The following is a 19,205-nucleotide window of genomic DNA, read 5'->3' as shown; positions in this document are numbered from 1 at the left end:
GACTGAAAGTATTTACCTCACTGTTTATCCTTGGTGAGGTCGGATAACACCTCTCTACCAGCCCAGGAAGCCATCATAAGGAGCTGTCCTGACAAACAAGAATCAAAGTTCACACCCTAAAGAAATGGACTTGCCTCCCACCATGGTGCTGCAAACTAAAGGACATTTGATGCTTTGGGTCTGACAAGGGACAGGCTTAGTGTAGCCAGAGGGAGCTCAGCACAGTTGGGAATCCTTCTACAATCTTGGTTCTCTCTGTACCCATTCTTCCTTCCTGTCTCCACCATTTCCTTTAGCACAATGCCCTTTGGGTCTGATGCAAGAAGTCACAGATGACTTGTGACAAGGACAGGCATTGGACCCCCAAAGCAGGTTTGCTTTTGTCGAATAACCTGTGTGTTTCTGCATTTAAAACAGGGGGTCTCCCACTCTTCCTCTGATTAACGTTTGGACCATCTAGGCAGAAAGAAGAATTAATTTGGACATTTTTAGGGAGAGTTTATCTTTCCTAAATCCTCTGCCAGTGAATCGAAGATTGAGTGTTCAAGGCAGAGGCTAGCTCTGCCCGCTAATCATTACAAGGCAACATTGGGGGTGGCCTGCAGACCCAACCCTCTGTCAGCTAAACCTGTATCCCAGACACCTATAGGTGCTTGCCAGCCTTCCCTCTGTTTGGAAGTACAAGAACGTGTCTTGTCCCTGAGCCTCTGGCTTAAGATTCACAGCATCCTGATGGTCGCAACAGCCAGGATACATATGTTTTGCCATTGAAGCACTTTGAGCCATCATTGAATGCCATTCGACCCAATTCGAACCAACAGGACCAGCTCGTACTGCTTTTGGCACTCTTTTCATCATTGAATCGTTGTGCTGCCCAATGAACCAGCTTGCTGCTGCACTGAGGCCAACTGAGCACTTTCATGGCTCGGCTCCAGCACAGATGTTCATTGTTGCAACCGCCACATTCAAAACACTTTACAGACCACCAGCATCTTTGTCGTTTCTGCAAATCGAAGGCCGAACTGACGCTGGTGTCTTCATCAAACTATGAACTTTGAATGTCACACCAAACCGCTTCATCTTGAAATGTGCATCCAGTCACCAGCATCTTCCCGTTTAACTATCCGTTCACTGCCAAACTGATCTTAGACCCTCACAATCAGTATTCTTCAATTGCCGCTTTGAACCCCAATGAACTTCAGCTCAACCCTGTCGCGACACTTGCTTCCCATTTGAAACACTGCATTGCCTTATTCGAGGCTGAGTGTACCACTCAAACCACTCCAATAAGCCTGGTTCAAGGCTGTTGAACTACCAAGAACAGCAAGAAGGTATTATTGACTCCTAACTGCCTCCGGTCCACATTTGGGCTCTAATGACTGGCTAGGTCACTTTTGCTCCCCTTTCTCCACAAAATATATCCTTTAACAATCATTGTGGCTATTGATTGCCTTTCCCTCCTGTTTCATTAGCCAGAGTGCTGCATTATCAGATCACCTGCATATTTCTTTCCACAGTGTGAATTTGAATGCCCTGCTCTAGTTCGTTTTTTGCATATGTTGTGTTTAATTGAAGAACATGTAGAACCTTGATTGGACATCCCTTTATTTTGGAATGTTGTACTTTGTTTGAGTTATTACTGGCTTCCACGTCCCTCTCAAGAGTATAACCTGCCCTCGGCCCACTTCACCACAAAAGGTGCAGGCGCTATGTCGCTTACCTGTGACTGTTTCCCCTTTATTATTATTGGGATAACTCTTCTTTTGTGGAGTTGTGAGGTCTGAGTAAGCAGTTTAGCCTCTACTCATTCTCTACTCCTGCGGGGCAGAAGTCCCTTGGTCACACGGATTGTAAAGAGGCCCTTAAGACTAGAAGAATGATTAACAGAAATGCAATATTGTTTGCAAAATAACTCTTATGTAACATGCACCATTGCATTTCCTGCAACTCTGAATGCAAGAAATCCTGCGGTTTTGTGCCTCAGTATATTTTCAAAAGGGCTTTGCTCAGCAACCGAGTTACTTCTTGTTTGAAAGTTATTTCAGATGGATGAAAGCATACTGAAAATAAGCATTATCAAGAAATCCTGTGTGCAAAACCGTTACTTAAAAGTAGGAAACCACGAATTTTGTAAGATGTGTCCCACAGAAATATGTGTGGTCCTTTCCTAGACTTTGAAAAGGGACGGCCATTGGTGTTCAATTATTTACAGCCCTGCTTCTTGTCATTCGACGGACACAGTGTTAAATCTTTTGAGTCAGTATTGTGTTTTTGTTTTTGCGATTACCACACTGTGATTTCGTTTTTCGTTGCTGAATTCAGCAGTTAGAAATTCTTCAATTTTAACCATGTTATTGTGTTGCTCTCACAGGTTAAAGCAACGGATGCAGACATTGGTCCATTTGGGGCCGTCCAGTATTTTCTCTATGATGGATTTCCCAACTACGAGGAATCTCACCTGTTCAGCATTGACCCTGATGCTGGCCATGTCTGTGTTTCTAAGGATATTGACAGGGAGGACTCTCCTTCAAGTTATGATCTGCTGGTGAAAGGAAAGGACGGGGTAAGATTCAATATGTATTCAGAACTTTAGAATGCAGTAATGACATGCAAATCATTTTCAGATGTTGGCTTTTCCTGTACCAGCACATTCATTCCTCGTCACGTGTCCTATAAGCACATCCGATATTAGTTTTCCGAGGTACGTAATTGTTTGCTTCTCATCCATCTAAGCCCTTTCTCGGCTGCCTCACAAAGGAAGTAGTGGGGGCAGCGGGCAGAGGACTGCAGACCATGGCTTGCGGGGTCTTCAATAAAGAGGCGTGCTTTAGAGGCGTGTGTAAGTTCAGGCATGAGTGCATCAGGTGCGTGGGATGGCATTGCTTTTCGGCCATGGGAATATGGGCTAACAATGGGAGGCCACTTGCTACTAAGGGCAATTGGGCCTGTTGCTCAGGTGGTTGTATTTCTCTCAGGACAGACAGAGTTCAAGGGTATCCAGGGGAAGAATTTACAGCAGGGTTTATTTAGGTTGTGGTACCAGGGCCCAAGGTGTAGAATGGGGATGTAGATATTGAGGTTGGCTAAGGAGAGACTGAAGGTGGTGGAGGCGAAGCTTGGAAACGAGAAACGAGTGGTGGGCCCCTTGAAAGAGTGCCCAGAGGGTAGTGCTGAAGAAGGTGGAAGGAGAGTTCAGGCTCATACATCACTTTTCCTGGCGGGAAGGCAGCTCAGTCAATAATTTCATTGCAGAGGAGGACTGTGTGCTTACATACACGCGTGTCGATCAGGCATTAGCATTGATTGGGAAGTGTGGACCGGGAGCCCTCTCAGCGAAATGCAACATTAACTCGACTTTTAGATTTGGTGTCTGTACATTCACAGTATTTCTCTCTGTTAGGGATGCAGTTTCAGGATGAGACAGTTGTTGACAAGGCCCTGCCGATCGGTTGTTCAATTTCGTTCGCTTTGTTCAAGCACTTCAGCACATTTTTGCGATGGCGCTTTTCATTGAGGACGGAATTGGAACAGCTCTTATAATATCTGGATGAATTTCTCTTTGTGCAGGGAGGGTTGGAGTCAGGCGGGTGTGGAGTATTGTTACAGGAGTTCATGGATATGATGAGTGAGATGGGGGTGTCACTAGTGGTGGGGAAGACTGAGGGCCTGACAACTGTTCAGACTTTTATGGGCTTTAAGTTGGACTCAGTAGCGATTATGTGTAGCTTAGTGGCAGAGAAGGTAAGGAATTTGATGGACATGCTGTCAATTACAGCAGCAGCCCAGGAAAAGGAGTTTAGGGAAGTACAAAAGTTGTTGAGGCACTTAGATTTTGTACATAAATTGTTCAGAAGTGCAGTTATAGCAGAGCGTGTGGTGGACTGCCTGCTGTTGGAGTGAGAAAGCGGAGACCTGCCACAAATCAATGCGTGGTTGCCTAGATGCTTGTCGTTTTCGTAGCACTACAGGAAGTCTTGTTTCCAACTCAACAGTCCCAGCAATGTACGTGCATAGGAAGAGGAAGGGCTTTCTCTTTAAAAATCCCTTTGTGGCGCGAAGTGCTCACAAAGTGCACAGAAGTGCAGTTACATCAGTTAAAGCCATGAAAGGCGAGTCAGCATGGCTTTTGGTTCATCTATCAACAGGTTGACAGTGAGTCTTAATATTTCCACTGCTTGACCCCCGAGAGTGTGCTTTTATCATCACCCATGTTTCTGAAATGTATACCATATTTGGGAAGCTTTCTGTGTATGATCTTAGAAGCAAGTCTGCAATGGTTACTCTACAAGGTAATGAGCCTTTTACCTCTAATCAATTGGAAATTGCCCAGCGGCCCTGCCTGACTAACCCTTATATTGAGAGACAGCCTTCCAGGAAAGATGAGCCAGGAGCCACAGGTGAGGGTAAGCTCTTTACTTAGTTTCAGGATATATATAAGGGTTAGAGCATAGTAGGAACACAGGTAAGTAAGGTACATGGGAGAACATCCACCAGCCCCCTCATTACATGCCTAGTCTCTCACCAACTGACAACTTCAGAATCCCCAGCACACAACACTCCAGCACTCACTACATTCTAATGTATTCTATTATAGGAAGGAAGGCACACCAATTCCCTACACAGGAAGACTAGGACCCAACACATCTTCCTCCTCAACACCAACACAAGACAACTGGGTATGGAACAAAGCACAAGGGAAACAGCGACCTAAACTCTACATAACCTCCACCATTCCAATTACCCCACAAACACAAATCACAAGCTCCCACATCCTTGCAGTCCATTCCGCCATAGGAACAAGGAGCCACGCCCCCACCAATCAACATCCCCTCATTAACCTGCAACAAGAACAGGCAACCAAACCAGAACAATCCCAGTCCACACAGGCGGGCCCTGCAGCTGGACACACCAAACAAGGGAACCAGCCACAACTCCTTCTCTCACAACCAAACCCACAAAACTCATACCTCAACGCTCTACTTTATGTGTCGGACACTTGAATACTGCTCACCCATTTTCACCGATTTGGACAGTGAGACCGGTGATACCTTCTCAATTTCCACATGCAGGTCGTCACAATGAAGCAGGTTAACTTCTCTTTTAAGACAATCTCATGCAGAGACTCTAATCAATCTGCTTCAATAGCACTTAAATAACTGTGTCCTGACTACTTTTGTGACACTTTATGAAAACATTCACACTGAGTTAAAACAACACTCTATTCTTGTAGATGTGTTCTCAAAGAAACGAGGAAGACTGTAAATACATGTCTTACCCTAGGGGCAAAAGATATTGCAGGTTTGGCTCCTGTACAAACAATAGGAACAATGACACCTTGTTTTCTTGATATGAGATCAGAGGTCACTGGGAGTAGAACTATACCAGTGTTGGATGACTCTCAACCTATCTTAATCGAGTCCAGAATGCAGGGTAAAAACAAAAGAAACATTAGCAACATTAGTATAATGCCTGTGCCCACTCAAGGTACGTCTTCTAAGCTGATCATAGAATCAAAAATAACTCAAAATAGTTACACTGGACATTGAGGAAGTAGAAGATTGTTCTGATGTGTCTGGGGCTGATCTGATTATTGGCATTACTTCTATTCAACCTGTCCAGCAACCTTTCCAAATGAGGAAAAAAGGTCCCAAAACGCATGAGTAAACCAAAGAATGTTAAGGGGAGGAAGACTAACAGCAACACCTCACGGAAATGAGCAAGGAACTTAAATTTGCCTGCTGCATTCGAGGTACGTGACACTTCTAACCCTGAACCTAAAGATAGTAACACTACTGTGGCCAGTGCTCAACAAACAGATCGAGACAAATATGGTGAGGAGCAGATCAATACTTTGATGAATAATCTTGGCAAAAAGCTAGAGAGTAAACTATTGTTAATAATTCAGAGTCAGCATGATAAGCAAAAGGCCCTCCTGACTCAGTCACTACAAAGAGCTAGGCTTGATGTAAATGGCCCAGCTGCACCTATGAATAAGAATGGGGCTGTTGAAGATGACATCTGTGCCCCAAAACAAAAATTAACAAGAATGACCAGCAATTTACGGGGGCAATATCGACCTCATCATTGCCTCAAAAAGAAAGAGCTGTGGTCGTGCCTGCCCAGCAGTCAACTCTAGTGAAAAGGATGAAGAGCAAGCAGGACAAGGTTTTTCCACATTCAATTTTCCCAATTAGATTTCTATTGGAATATATATCGCAAGATGTCTGTCTGGTGACCTAGAATCGACAAAATATCTTTTTTCGGAGGTGCCCAACCATAGGGCTATATCAAAAAAGGACATACCCACGGTGGAATTTATTGATGATCAAAGGACAGACTTGGTCATTAATAGTGATAAAAAATAGTAAATCTTGTGTAGACACTAGAGGGATGGAACTGAGAAAGGTGAAACAATTATATAAGAACTGGATGAAAAATCATCTTAGTATTATACTCCAAAAAGGTGGAAAAAGAATTATGGAAATCCTTCAAAAAAGGTGTTACTCAAACTTTTGGCAAGTGATAAATGACATGGGAAATAGCCAGATAGTAATACAAGCAAACCCAATATTCGAAGCAATGTGGGTTCAGCATTTTGAGACTACATATAAAAAATCATGTTCCACTTTTGCCGCTGATATTGCATGGATATGCCTGTATGGAGTCTGAATTTTACTCAGGAAGACATTTCAAGATTAAACTGTGAGGCTAACTCTACCCAAGCTGTGGGCCGTAATAATCTATCCAACCATATTTTTAAAGCTGTGCCTGAAAAATAGGCAGATATTTTACATATTTATTTTAGGCAAATGTTTATTGACAAACAATTTTCCTACCTCATGGCAAACATCATTTGTAATTTCTATTTTGAAACTGGACCAGCGTAATTATCATAAGAACTACAGACCGATAATGATCATGGATGCGGACACCAACACCAACATTTTCACACGTTTGCTGTAAAATCATTTGGAAGCTTGGGCTGAAGAAATAGGTAGAATAAAAAAGTTCAAGGGACAAACAGTATAATCTTATTTACGTGGCTTCAATTGATCTATTAACAGTTTTTGATTTAGGTAATCGAGATTTGCTATGGACCAAATTAGCAAAGTGGGGTATCCTTGATGGTCTGTTGAAATGGCTGATTTGGATACACAGAAATTGTAATATCCAAGTGAAATTAGATCATAATGGCAATCTTTCTAAGAAGATCTATACTAACACAAGCTTGAGGCAGGGGTGCATCCTGTCTATTCAATCCTTATGTTTTGAATATCATTGAGGAAAAGGGTACTTCTGCTTTTGCATTGCCCAAATTATAATTTTTTTAATATTGTTGGGTAGCATATGCCAATGATTTTCTCCTATTTGATTGCACACAGCTTGGCCTTCAAAAATTAATTAATGCATTTGCACTTTAAGAGGAAATAAATGGTCTTAAAATGAATCCTACTAAGATGAAGATTTTGCAATTTACTTCCTCTAAACATTAATTGAATTATATCCGCTATTTAAATAACATGAAGCTGGAAAAATAATGCTGGGAAAGGTCATATTATGGCATATTTGAAACACAAAGTGGAGACTCAGTCTGGACAAATGAGTATGATTAACTATAAACTTGCTAAATACTTGATTTTATGAAGGTACATTTTTACCTAAACTATTACATGGCATGGATCTAATGCATCCCTGGGTAATAGATAAACTAGATTTTTTGGATGCGATGATCCAGAGAAGATTATTGCCTTAACCCAACTGTTTCCCTGTAGTAGCCGTTAGATATGAATTGGACCTTATGTCCTTGGTGGCAAGAACAACATGGAAGTACTTCTCTTTGCTCTATAAAATAATGACCCTTCCTAAGAATTCACTGTATTGTGATTTGGAAAAGTTATTAAAGGATAAAAAAGTGAAAACAGTGACCAGTTTTTTTATGATCTGTACTAAAATATTGATAGACTTGGAATTTGGACTGGAAGACATGACCTGGAATCTAATGAATATAAAACAGTCACACGGAATGATTGGAGGGTAGCTGTTGAGACCCTACATAATTACGAGTATTTAGACAATTTGAAATGGCAACATAAAAAGTTGGAAAGGTTTCTTCTGTATTTGAAACTTTTTACTAGCAATAAGGCTCAAACAATTTCATGAGTGTCTTGTTCAAACTTTGGCCTACCAAAGACATTTTATATAAAAGAGGCAAAAGGCATTTGTTTTTGGCCAGTTTTGTAGGGTCATGAATGCAATAGACACCCTGGGAAAGGACCCTAAAACATCTAATAATTTATTGTCCGATTTTAAGATATAAACTAATTTTATATTTTAGACGACTGAGTAATAGAACAGATGTTATTGAGTATGAAAATGTGTGGTACCTCTTATTAGTGGGTAACTCCACTTCTATTGTAATTGCTGTTCTGGGCTTTCTTTCGGATATAAATCAGGAGAGTAATTCATACTATAATTCAAGAATGTTTTAACATTTCTATGAAAATAAAATTGATGATGAATTGTTTTTTTGTTTTATTCTTTTTCCTCTCTTTTATATTTCATGAAATGTGATCTGTTTGTACAGTTTATTGGAGTTTAAGTATAAGAATTATAATGTAGTGTAAAGGTTGAAAAGGTTTGTTTTTTAACCAAAACAATAACAAAAATATGGTAAATGGTTTGGTGCTTTGAGTTGAGCGGGGCAAAATGACGAGGAGAATGATGGAAGGTTGGGCTAGGGAGAGAGGGCAGATGGAGTCACTGAGGAAAGTGGTGTTGGCAGAGTTGGAGGGCAGATTTCTGGGATTTTGGGGGACATTTGTTGGTCAAACAAGGAGGTCATGATGTTTAGGGAATGCTTCAAAAGGATGTGTTTTGGGGTTTCAAGGTGTCTTAGATGGATTCAATGAAATGGAGGGGGCTTGTATTGGAAAAATGTGAGTTTTATTGGGAAAGCCTTACATTTTGTGGTAAGAAAGTCGAATGTAGACCAGTAAACAAAAGGGGAGTGAGGTTTATTTGGGAATGGGGGCGCAGAGTTATGTCTGGTCAGAGTGCATAGGGAATGAAGAGAGATATGTGGGGAGGACTCAGGGTTGTTCTTCAAACATAAAGGGGGAAAGGAGGTGATGGCGGGGCAGCTTCTAGGTGTATTGCGCAAGGCCTTGAGGCTGTTGGGGGCATGATGCTAGTTTTGGAAGGCATTCTTTTAGAATTAGAGCAGCATCAGAGGGTAGGAGATTGGGTATCTGGAAGTGGGGGATAAAGAGTCTGGGGAGGTTGAGGTCTGACAGGTATAAGTTGAACATTAGTAACTTTTTGTAAGGGTTGGAGGGAGGGATGGCCATTGCGGAATGTGGGCTAACAGGCTAATTGTATTGTATTGTTTATTTATAAAGCACTTATACACAAAACGAGTGCTTCAAAGTGCTCAAAGACGGGAGGGGAACATGGGATACAATAATTCATAAGGCCTTGGAACTATCAGAATGATATACAGTAATAATAAACTGTGGGTGTCTGACTGTTTTTGTTTCTATTTACAGAGTTCAGGAAGCATGCATTTGTGGGCATTCCTTGGTGAAATGGGTGGGCCAGCGGGCACGAAGAAGAGTATTTGGGATCCGGTTGGGTTGCAGTTATTGAGATGCAGTGGTGAGATGGTCTAGTTGATGGTGGCTTACAGATGGAATCATCTGTTATCAATAATGATAAAGTTGTAGTAGGTGTATGCAGTGCTGGTGATGATTATTATACATGCAAGGGAACATTTTTTGGTAAAAGAACCAAGGGTTGCCCGTGAGAAATCTGAGGGTATCCTCACTTCTAATCCCCATGGATCCTACACCCAGGTGGCCAGGGAAGAGTAATTGCTCTTGGATTCTGACCCTGGGGGTGGACAAGCGAGGGAGGATCACCTGTGTGTATGGTCTGTGGGAACTAATAATGACCAAACCAACCCTTCCCCCGTCTTCATGGGGTATTACAAACCAACTCTCTTGAATTCCTCATACATGACTACAAAAAGTACTGAAATGAGGAAGAAACAAATGGGAGCATTGAAGACTACTTACCTTCACCACTTAAATACTGGGACAAAAAAGAGGCCTGCTGCGAGCAGCAGAGGTCAGGCATGTGCCCTTAATGATGGTCAGGCAGAACTAATTGTGAACCCACACTTGCAGCCTGTTAAAGGGCTGCAGGTGTATAAAAACTCCCACCAAATGAGTGAGAGAAGGAATGGCGTGAGGAGCAGTGGTGGTGAAATTGTAGCAGCAGCGATGCCAAGAAGAACAGCAAGGAGCTGTCCATGTGGAGCACGCTTATGGTTCAGGGACGAGCGACCAGGGAGCTGGGGCTCTGTGGAACCAAAGGAAAGCGTGAAAGGGGAGCCGTGCTGGCAGGCTACCTGTTTTGCATTGTTCAAGGTGTTCATTCTCCTGAGGCCAGAAGCCAACCCAGGAGTGCCTGAGGGGCAGGAGGTGGAGCCCTGAAGCAAAGACCAGAAGGCCAGGGGATGAACACGCATCAAAGCAACCGGCAAGTGTCTATAAAAACAGAAACCTAGCATGCAAATGTTTGCAGATACGCGAAAGGATATTTTGTATCGGAGTGGTCGCATGAATTGTTGCATGTAATCGAAGGTCTCTGAGGGGAATCCATGTAAACCAGCGAACAATATGACTTGTTAATTTGGAAATTAGCATGAATACTTTGTTACAGTGTAGTTGAGTGCAGACAAAAGCATGTTGATGAAAGTTTCTGAATGCTGGGCATATTTAAAGACACATTTTAAAGACAGATTACTACGCACACCAGATTGAAAGTGACAACAGAATTACTTACCTTAAAATCTTTAAACATTAAAAAATGCTGAACGGAAAAAAGAATATTTAAACAATGAATTTGCACAATTCTGAATACCGCACTGAGGGAAAACCATTACTTATAAAGAAAATAAATGGAATACATTTGTTTCCGTATCACTAAATACATTGTGTGCCAATTCATAAAGTGAATAAAACTTACAGTGCAAATAACTTTCATATGCTTTTAACATGGCCAGTGAACCAAATGTACATCATTATCCAAAATGAATAGACCTTTGGAAATTGAACTGCCATCTTCAACCAAAACAGGTTGTGGTGAAAAGACCAGTTATATGAAGAGAGTGCGAATGAGGTCCAGAACATTAAGAAAGTTGTGGAACAACATCCTATTAACACATTAATGACATTGGGCCTCATTACGAGTCCGGCGGTAACCGAGGCGGTAAAACTGCCTGGTTACTGCCAGACTCGTATTATCATTCCGCCTCCGTTACTCCCGGAAATACCAGGGCATTACGATCCTGGTGTCCCGGGAATTCCGGAGACGGAATTCGGTAAATCCCCATTCCCATTGAGTCGCATAGGACTCAATGGGAATGGGGAAGTGGAAACACTGGCACCATCTCGTGATGGTGCTGGTGTTTCCACGTACGCCTGCAGGCGGGCGGTGTTAAAACCGCCAGGTCAGACCTGGCGGGAACATCACCTCCCGCCTGCAGGAGTCGGGATCGGGCGGTCCGGAATTAACAGTGGCGGTGGGTTTACCGCCACTCTTAATTCCAGACCGCCCGACCTGTAATGAGGCCCATTGTGTCTTGGGGAGGTATCCCTGAGGTTGGAACAGCTTATTGTCTTGAGCGTGGAGCCCGGGATATTGTGTGTTTTGGAAATTGGGGAAGGGTCCCCTCAGTATTGGTCAATCCTATATTACTTTGGAACTTAAAGCAATCCCAAGACTTTGTGTAAGAATTGCTTGGCGGGGGGTTTACCGCCACTGTTAATTCCAGAACGCCCGACCTGTAATGGGCCCATTGTGTCTTGGGGAGGTATCCCTGAGGTTGGAACAGCTTATTGTCTTGAGCGTGGAGCCCAGGATATTTTGTGTTTGGAACTTGGGGAAGGGACCCCTGAGTATTGGTCAATCCTATATTACTTTGGAACTTAAAGCAATCCCAAGACTTTGTGTAAGAATTGCTTTATACTTGGGGAAGGGAGCTGAAAGAAAGCTGCAAGCTGAACTAAGCTCCGAACTTTATGCTGAACACTATTTTGTTGGTTGCTGACATCCCTCCACAAGTATAGGTTTTGGACACAGACAGATTCCTAAATTGAACTTGTGGGCTTTGACTTTCCTTAGTTTGGGTTTGGTATGGAAATCCCACCATAGCATAGAGCAAGATGGGCATTTTTCCATCGTGATGTTTAAGGTAATAAAAGGGCTTACTTTGAACTTTGAATCTGTTGTCTGTGTCTTACTTCAAGAAGCTCTCACATACGCTGGTCAAAAAGATGAAAAGGGACATCATGATTATATGGGAGGACAGGCCCAAGGTGTTATTATTTTAGACAGAGCTTTTGCCGAGAAGGGTCTGGAGGGATGCTATCAAGGAGGGGACTGTCAACAAGACAAAAAATTCATATGGAGATGGAGCTTTTTTTAAGAACTGTGGATTTCAGGTGGTGCAGCATCTGGATCAAAGGTATGAGATGGAAAATGTATTTTGGGAAGATGGGGTGCATCAGTCCATGTTGGGAAAACAACTTTACCTCTTGGATTTGAGGATGGTGTCAGAACACATGGTGAAAGGTTTGACAGAATACGTAGTGTGTGGGTCAGAAATAAATCCACTTGGGAGGGTTGTTCTGGGTGTCGTGTGCTCGGCCATTTAACTGGCAGATTGGGTTATGCTGCAGGATTATTATGATATTGTTAAGGAGCTTGGTTAATTCTGCTTGGATGTACAGACTAACCCGTGGATGCAAGGATAGGAGGAGCTAGCAGAGGTTGGATGGTGCAGTGGCTCAGGGAGATGACAGCAGCAAAGTTGTAAACCTGTTAGAGATAAAAGAGGGAGGTAATGCTTGAGGGAGGAAGTATGTGAGGGGGAAGAAGTGTGGATTGCTATATATGTGTAAAGTTGGTTAGTCTGTAAACCCAAAGACCCAGGCCAGCAAGTGTTTGTAAACTTGGGCCTATCACATTAAAGAGACCTTTTCCACTTAATGCAAGTCTTGGGTCGCTTGGGTGCTTTTGTGCGGTAAAGCCGAAGGTGGGTCCTTTGGGGGGAATGAGGGATGAGTTTCTTCCGGGTGGGCAGGTTTGGACTAAGCACGCGCCAAGTGGGCCATTCCAGGTGGGAGGCAGAGTGCTGATCTTGGTATTGAACTGTAATGGTGTGAATGTTTTGTAAACAGTCAGTGTGGTAACAGTCTGGTATTTCCCCTCTGATTTTTATGTTGGGGTGTGTGGGTTTACCTCGGGTAAGGGGGGGAATTACTGGTGGTAACTGGTGGTTTTGTTGTGACAGGGCAGGGCAGATAGGAGCCGAGTGCTTGACCATTTAACTGACTGGTAGGTTTAAGCTACAGGGTTATAATAATAGTGTTTGTTTAGAAGGGTGATTACCTCTGTTCGGATAGACAGGCTAGCCCAGAGATTCAATGGGGGTTAGGAAGTAGCAGAAGCTGTATGGTACAATACTCGGGAAGAGGATAGCAGCACAGTTATACATCTCTTATGGTTTAAAAAGGGGAGGGACTGCTTGAAGGAGGGTATATGGGAGGGGTAGAGAAGTGTCCAACGTTGGTTAGTTTATAAGGCTGACGAGCCCGGTTAGTGAATGTTTGTAAGCTTAATGTTAGTCTTGGATGCTTTTGTGCCATTTACCCCAAATTCTTGCTTCTGATCACACTGCACTTACTACCTCAAAGGTATTTGCAAAGTATTCATTTCTAGAGATGGGTTTCAGCAAGTCCTGCTTTTATGATGCAAGAGTACAGCTGTGCTGTGCCTTTTATGTAATGCAAATACTTTGGAAATCCCCCCTATTATATCATTAAGCGAGCATAAACAGTATACAGGAATGTACACACACAGCACCATAATCACTCTGACAGTGCTTATTGGAATAGCAACAATGCACGGGTTTCTTATTATGCATAGACGGGATTCTGAGTCCAGCAGACGCACGTGATGTGCTGCTGTAATATGCTCTAGTCAAGTATCAAAACAGCAAGAATTAGCAAGGCGGACATTTTTCACGCAATCTGTTTCAGTTGCTATGAGAATGGGAGGAGTCTTGTCTGTTGTTTCCAAAACAAAGGGGGGGGTCTGGGAATCTCTCTACCAGCACGAACACAGCCCAATGACCTGTTCTTGGGTGAATAACCCCTGGGAGAGACTCTACCAAGTCTTTAGCTCACTGTCCCTTTCACAGAGAAGAAATGTCCCCGCATATCAGCCTTTGTGATGCCCAGGGGCAGTCCAGCGCCGAAATCCTTCCTTTGGGTTGCTACTCCACTATTTAGGAATTGAATTGCGACCTTAACCTTATTTTGCCCTTGTTTGCATGGGTGCACATTTCTTTTACTTATCACATCTGAAAGAAAGTGTGTGGTAAATGACTTTCTATTTTCTTATTATAATTGGAGCCAGAGCATTTTCTTACTCACAGAGAAAATGGTATCAAAATAATGTATGTCCTCAAATAGGGAAATCAGAGAAACTCAAAGACTGACATTAATTTCGCATTCTGACCACATCTCAGTACCCTCCTGGGCAATGCACCTGAAGCCTCCATGTCACCAGGACTCCATTTTCCAGTCCACAGGCTTTATTTTCCTAGAGCAATGTTATATACAGTGCTGCAGTCCAATCTGTTCAAGTGAAGGGCACCCAAAATGCATTACGATGTCAAATGGTAACGAACTTGTGGTTAATGGGTGTGCTGGTGACCTTGTGAGTATACGGAGCTTACAAAAAGCAGGCTAAGGGCTTCATTCCCTGTGAGTATTTTATGAAGCCTGAAATTCCTCAATGTGAAAGGTGTGTTTCTCTTGGAGTGAATCCCCATCCTACATCATTTCTACTCGCCTGTGTCATATAAATGGCAAGCCACCCTCACCACATGAAGGCACTGCTGCTTCATACCTTTTCACCAAGTGATCTAATTATAAAGCATCACCAACACTCATTTCAATTTCTCTCATATACTGTTGTTTTATACAGTGCGCAGCATTTGTGGCAGTTTAGATGCTGTGACTAAAGCCTTGCATAGCTTTTAAGTGTCGCTCCTGTCTGTATTGCAAGTTGGTTTGAAGCTCATATCTATAATAGTGAATTCCCGTTTCAGGAACGCAGTTTTGATTGTTTTATCTTATTATCAAGAATAATACCCAAGGAGGCAGGGTTGAGAATGCGAGAATGCAAAGGAATGCTCTGTCTGCTTAGCAATGCCATGTAATTTAATGTAAGGATTGGGCTACTCACTGGTAATTTTCATTGCTCCTAATCCTACTCTTCCTTGTGCCAGTACATACCTTTGAGGGGCCCCACAACCTTTTCAGGAGCTTTTACCAAGATTTTCCTTACGTTGGGTGTTCCCCTCCTTCGGAGGCATAACCCCCTGATACCCATGTGACTTCACTTTCCATCTGATAGCAAAGTCATGGGACCCTTTCCCTCCCTAGGAGGGGGAATAGGGATGCCCATACTGGGACGAGAAAGCAAAGGACAAGGAGTAATGAAGATTATCAGTACATTCTCCAATCATCAACTCCCCTTCCTCTTCCCAGTACTTACCTTTGAGATGAACCAAATCAATCCAGCTGGGGAAAGAGCCTATGACAAGAACCACACATACACCGAATAGGATGCTTAGCCCCCCCAACACCAATACTTTTTGTGTGTCAGAACACGGAAGAACCCTGATTCAATGGCCCCCAGATTGCAACACACCTACTCCAAAGGGGTTTGACCTGGGCCCATCCACATTCAACTTCTAGCGATTAATAAACATGTTAGAGCTGACCCATGTGGATGCCCTACACATATCCTGCAAAGAGGTAGCCAGCTCCTTATTGATCTCCTCTGATAATGCCCTTTAGGACCTTGGTCTGAGTGCTCATAGGTCATAAATCCTGGTCCTGATCTACCTATTAATGGTAGCTGTGGAGGTCATATTACCAATATTCCTTGATCCAAAGGTCACGAGTAAAGTGTCGATCTTCCTGATGGATTTTGTACGATCAGGGTATGCTAACACAGCCCTATTCACATGTAAACAGTGCCACACCCCCTGAAAGAAGGGAGGCAAAACTATTAAATGGGACCTTTGAAACTTGGAGGGCACTTTGGGAATAAAGCCGGGTCCCTCCGCAAAACAAGTGCTGCATCGCAAACCTTCAAAAATAGGGTCTGCACAGTAGAAAGCCAATTTCCTCCAACCTCAGGGCTGAAGTGCCAGCTGTCAGAAAGGTGGTCTTGAGGGTTAACAACCTCAAGACAATGGACCCTATTGGTTCAAAAGGGGCCTTTTGCAACATGCCAAGGACCAATTCAAATCCCATGGAGGGTCATCAGACAACTCCAACGGTATTGATACTGCTATGCCCTTATTAAACAAGCAGAGCTTTCGCACTCGGGGGAGGGGACACATGCTCCCTAAATGTTCCAATGGCAGCCCATTGTGCCCACAAGGATAACATGGCCAACCCCTTGAACACCAACTCTTAAAGTAACTGCAATATCTTAGGAATCCCACATTCAAGGGCTGGGAGATTCCTTCTACTTCACAATGCAATAAAGGTGGTACAGTGACTGTCTAAAAATGGGGCTCATTTGACAAGAACCCATAAATAGTACGGAAGGGACCACTTATAAGTGAACCTACTTATAAGCAGAACCCTGTGTGCTAACTTGATTCTTTTTGACTGATCGCATAATCAGGGTGTCTCCAGGTTTCTGTGTAAGCATTATTATTATTTTATTATTTAATTACACAATTGCCAAAGTAAATTGAAAATGGCCATATTAATTACAGGTACTCTTGATTACTCCTAATCCCATCCTTCCTCTTCCCAGTACTTTTCAGGGGTCCCACCACCCCCTAGGAACATATTCGTTTTATGCACCGCCCATCCTCCATCTGGAGGTATTAAGCAGGCCCTGACCCACAGTCTTATCAATGTAAGTGTCCAAGCATTCAGGAAAAGTCCTATCAAACAGGAGGAAAAGGTGATTGTAACTACTGTGACTGAAACAGAAGGAATAGGAGTAATGAAGATGACCATAATTCAGCAGAGCATTAACTCTATGTTCCTCTCCCTTGTCCCACTCGGTGTCCCAGTACTTACTTTTGATGAGTGCCATATGTAAGGGATCAAGAGTAAGACTCAGACAGAGTGGCATGTTAAGTATTGGTTATAGACTTTTATTTTCAAGAAAATAATAAAAAGGTTGGGAGGAGTCCTATCTATCGCTAATCCTAAAAGGGGTTTCCCTGCCTCAACAAAACTAAGGAATGTCTGTGTCAGTATGTTAAACAAAAGAGCGTCCTCTGTCCTGTGTCCAAAAACCTTAAACTGACCCTTACACTCTAAACTCTATATAATGTGTACAAGGGGATTTCTGTGAACTATACACTAGTAGCTTTCTTTCAAAGTTCTGAACATCATGTTTTAAGGTGCAGAATAGAAATGGAATACAAGTTCCAGCAGAGAAAGGGGTCCTCCCTTCCATTATGTTTCATTTAGTCTTTCATTGATTATCCAGGCCTCTGGACAAAGATCAACAATGTTCCACTGTTCAAAACAAAGAAAGGGGGGCTCCTTCCTTGTGTTTCCCTTTTCCCTTAAAATTTCACTTCACAGTTTCAAGAGGGGGGGACTACTCCTCAGAGTTTCTCCACTTGTTATTCTTTCTTTTTTTTTCTTCTTTTTTGTACAATTTAAACCGTGTCCTCTGTGAATTCGATTTATTTCTTCATTTTGTTTTCTTTAAAATTTCTTTCGGTTGAGTTGCGAGGGCTAAGTCCTTTCACGTTGCACCTTCTAAGTTCGTGAGTCCAGCTCGAGGCTGTGGACAAAATTTCCCATTGCTATAACTGGTCTTCGACTTAGCCCGTTCATCAAGAACGTCCACCAGGAATCTTCGTCCATCCTTGAAAATTTCGAGTGTAGGTGCCCGAGATGGATTTTTCTGTTGGAAGTTAAGCCTGAGCACTCAAGGGTCAGGCGCTTCAAAGTTTCTATTGTATCAGGCATCATACAGAAGTGGCAGAGGTTATCATTCGATTTACCACAAATTCCCAGTACTTCATTTGTTTTCAAGATGTTAAGTCTTGCTCTTAGAAAAGTTGAGCGAATTTTCTCGTTTGAGAATTTCAAGAGGTAACCGCACAGTTTTAAGGTATATACCTCTTTCCCTTGATTCCTTCTTTTTGCGATATTAACAAAAGTTCAACTTTACTCCATGGGTATCAATCCTCCCTTGAGGTCCCTTTAATTACACAGTTATTGTATATATTTAGTTTCTCACATTCTGTATTTCTATTAACTTAACAAGGAGAATGTTCCTTCCCTTTTCCATTTGCTGTTCCTCTTTATGCAGCTGGTATACTCTCCTGCTAGGGTATTTGGAACTTTCCTATTAATCCTTATAGTCTCCTGCCAGGGTATTTCCAACTTTCCAATTAATCCTTAAAAAGGGTATGTTTCTTCCCTTATTTATTCATTTATCACTGTTTAACAATTTCAGATTCACTTCTCTTCTTACTCCTGGTTTACTCTCCTGCCAGGATATGCACTGTGCCACAATTTCAGGTTCACTTCTCCTCTCACTCGTAGTTTACTCTCCTGCCAGGATATCACAGCTTTTAACTTCTGGGTCTGTGTCCTAGACTCACTGTTTGCCTGGTTCACTAAACTGCCAGGGCTTTTCCGTTCTTCATTGACTCTCTCTTTCATCCACAAAATAATGCTTTTCCCAAATTGGGTCACAGACCCATTCTTAACAAAGTTCATATTTGTTTCAACTTCTGTTTTGAAGTATTTGGTCACCAACCCTTTCTTAACACTGTTCGCATTTATATCAATTCCTCTTCTGAAGCATTCGGTCTCTGTGAGGAACTCAACCATCCGCATGGTGGGCGTGCACTCCCCTGAGCGTTTTGACATTTTTAATTAAATGGAATGATGGTAGACCAACCTCAGGAAAATGTGTGGGGCAAATCCAAACACATTTTCCTATGCGCACACCACAACAAACGCAAAGCCTCTTTTCCTTTGCAGGTGGGGAGCAGATGAGACTGGATCTGGGTCACCGGGCCTAAGCCCCGCCCACCTGGTGCCTTCCTGCCTGCCGCTCTTTTTCACCAC

General features: G+C 42.7%; 1 protein-coding gene across 1 annotated transcript in view; it reads left to right on the top strand.

Moving 5' to 3' along the window:
- The window catches only part of DCHS2 (dachsous cadherin-related 2), a 1,925,309-nt gene that overhangs the window by 593,768 nt on the left and 1,312,336 nt on the right, over positions 1–19,205 (top strand). The window contains exon 2 of the mRNA XM_069631304.1: positions 2,372–2,563. Within this exon, the coding sequence (XP_069487405.1) occupies positions 2,372–2,563 (192 nt within the window). The remainder of the gene's footprint in view (positions 1–2,371; positions 2,564–19,205) is intronic.

Source organism: Ambystoma mexicanum, chromosome 6q (assembly GCF_040938575.1).
Source record: "Ambystoma mexicanum isolate Mex_15411 chromosome 6q, UKY_AmexF1_1, whole genome shotgun sequence".
Lineage (NCBI taxonomy): Eukaryota > Metazoa > Chordata > Amphibia > Caudata > Ambystomatidae > Ambystoma > Ambystoma mexicanum.
This window is presented reverse-complemented; position numbering and strand designations above follow the sequence as displayed.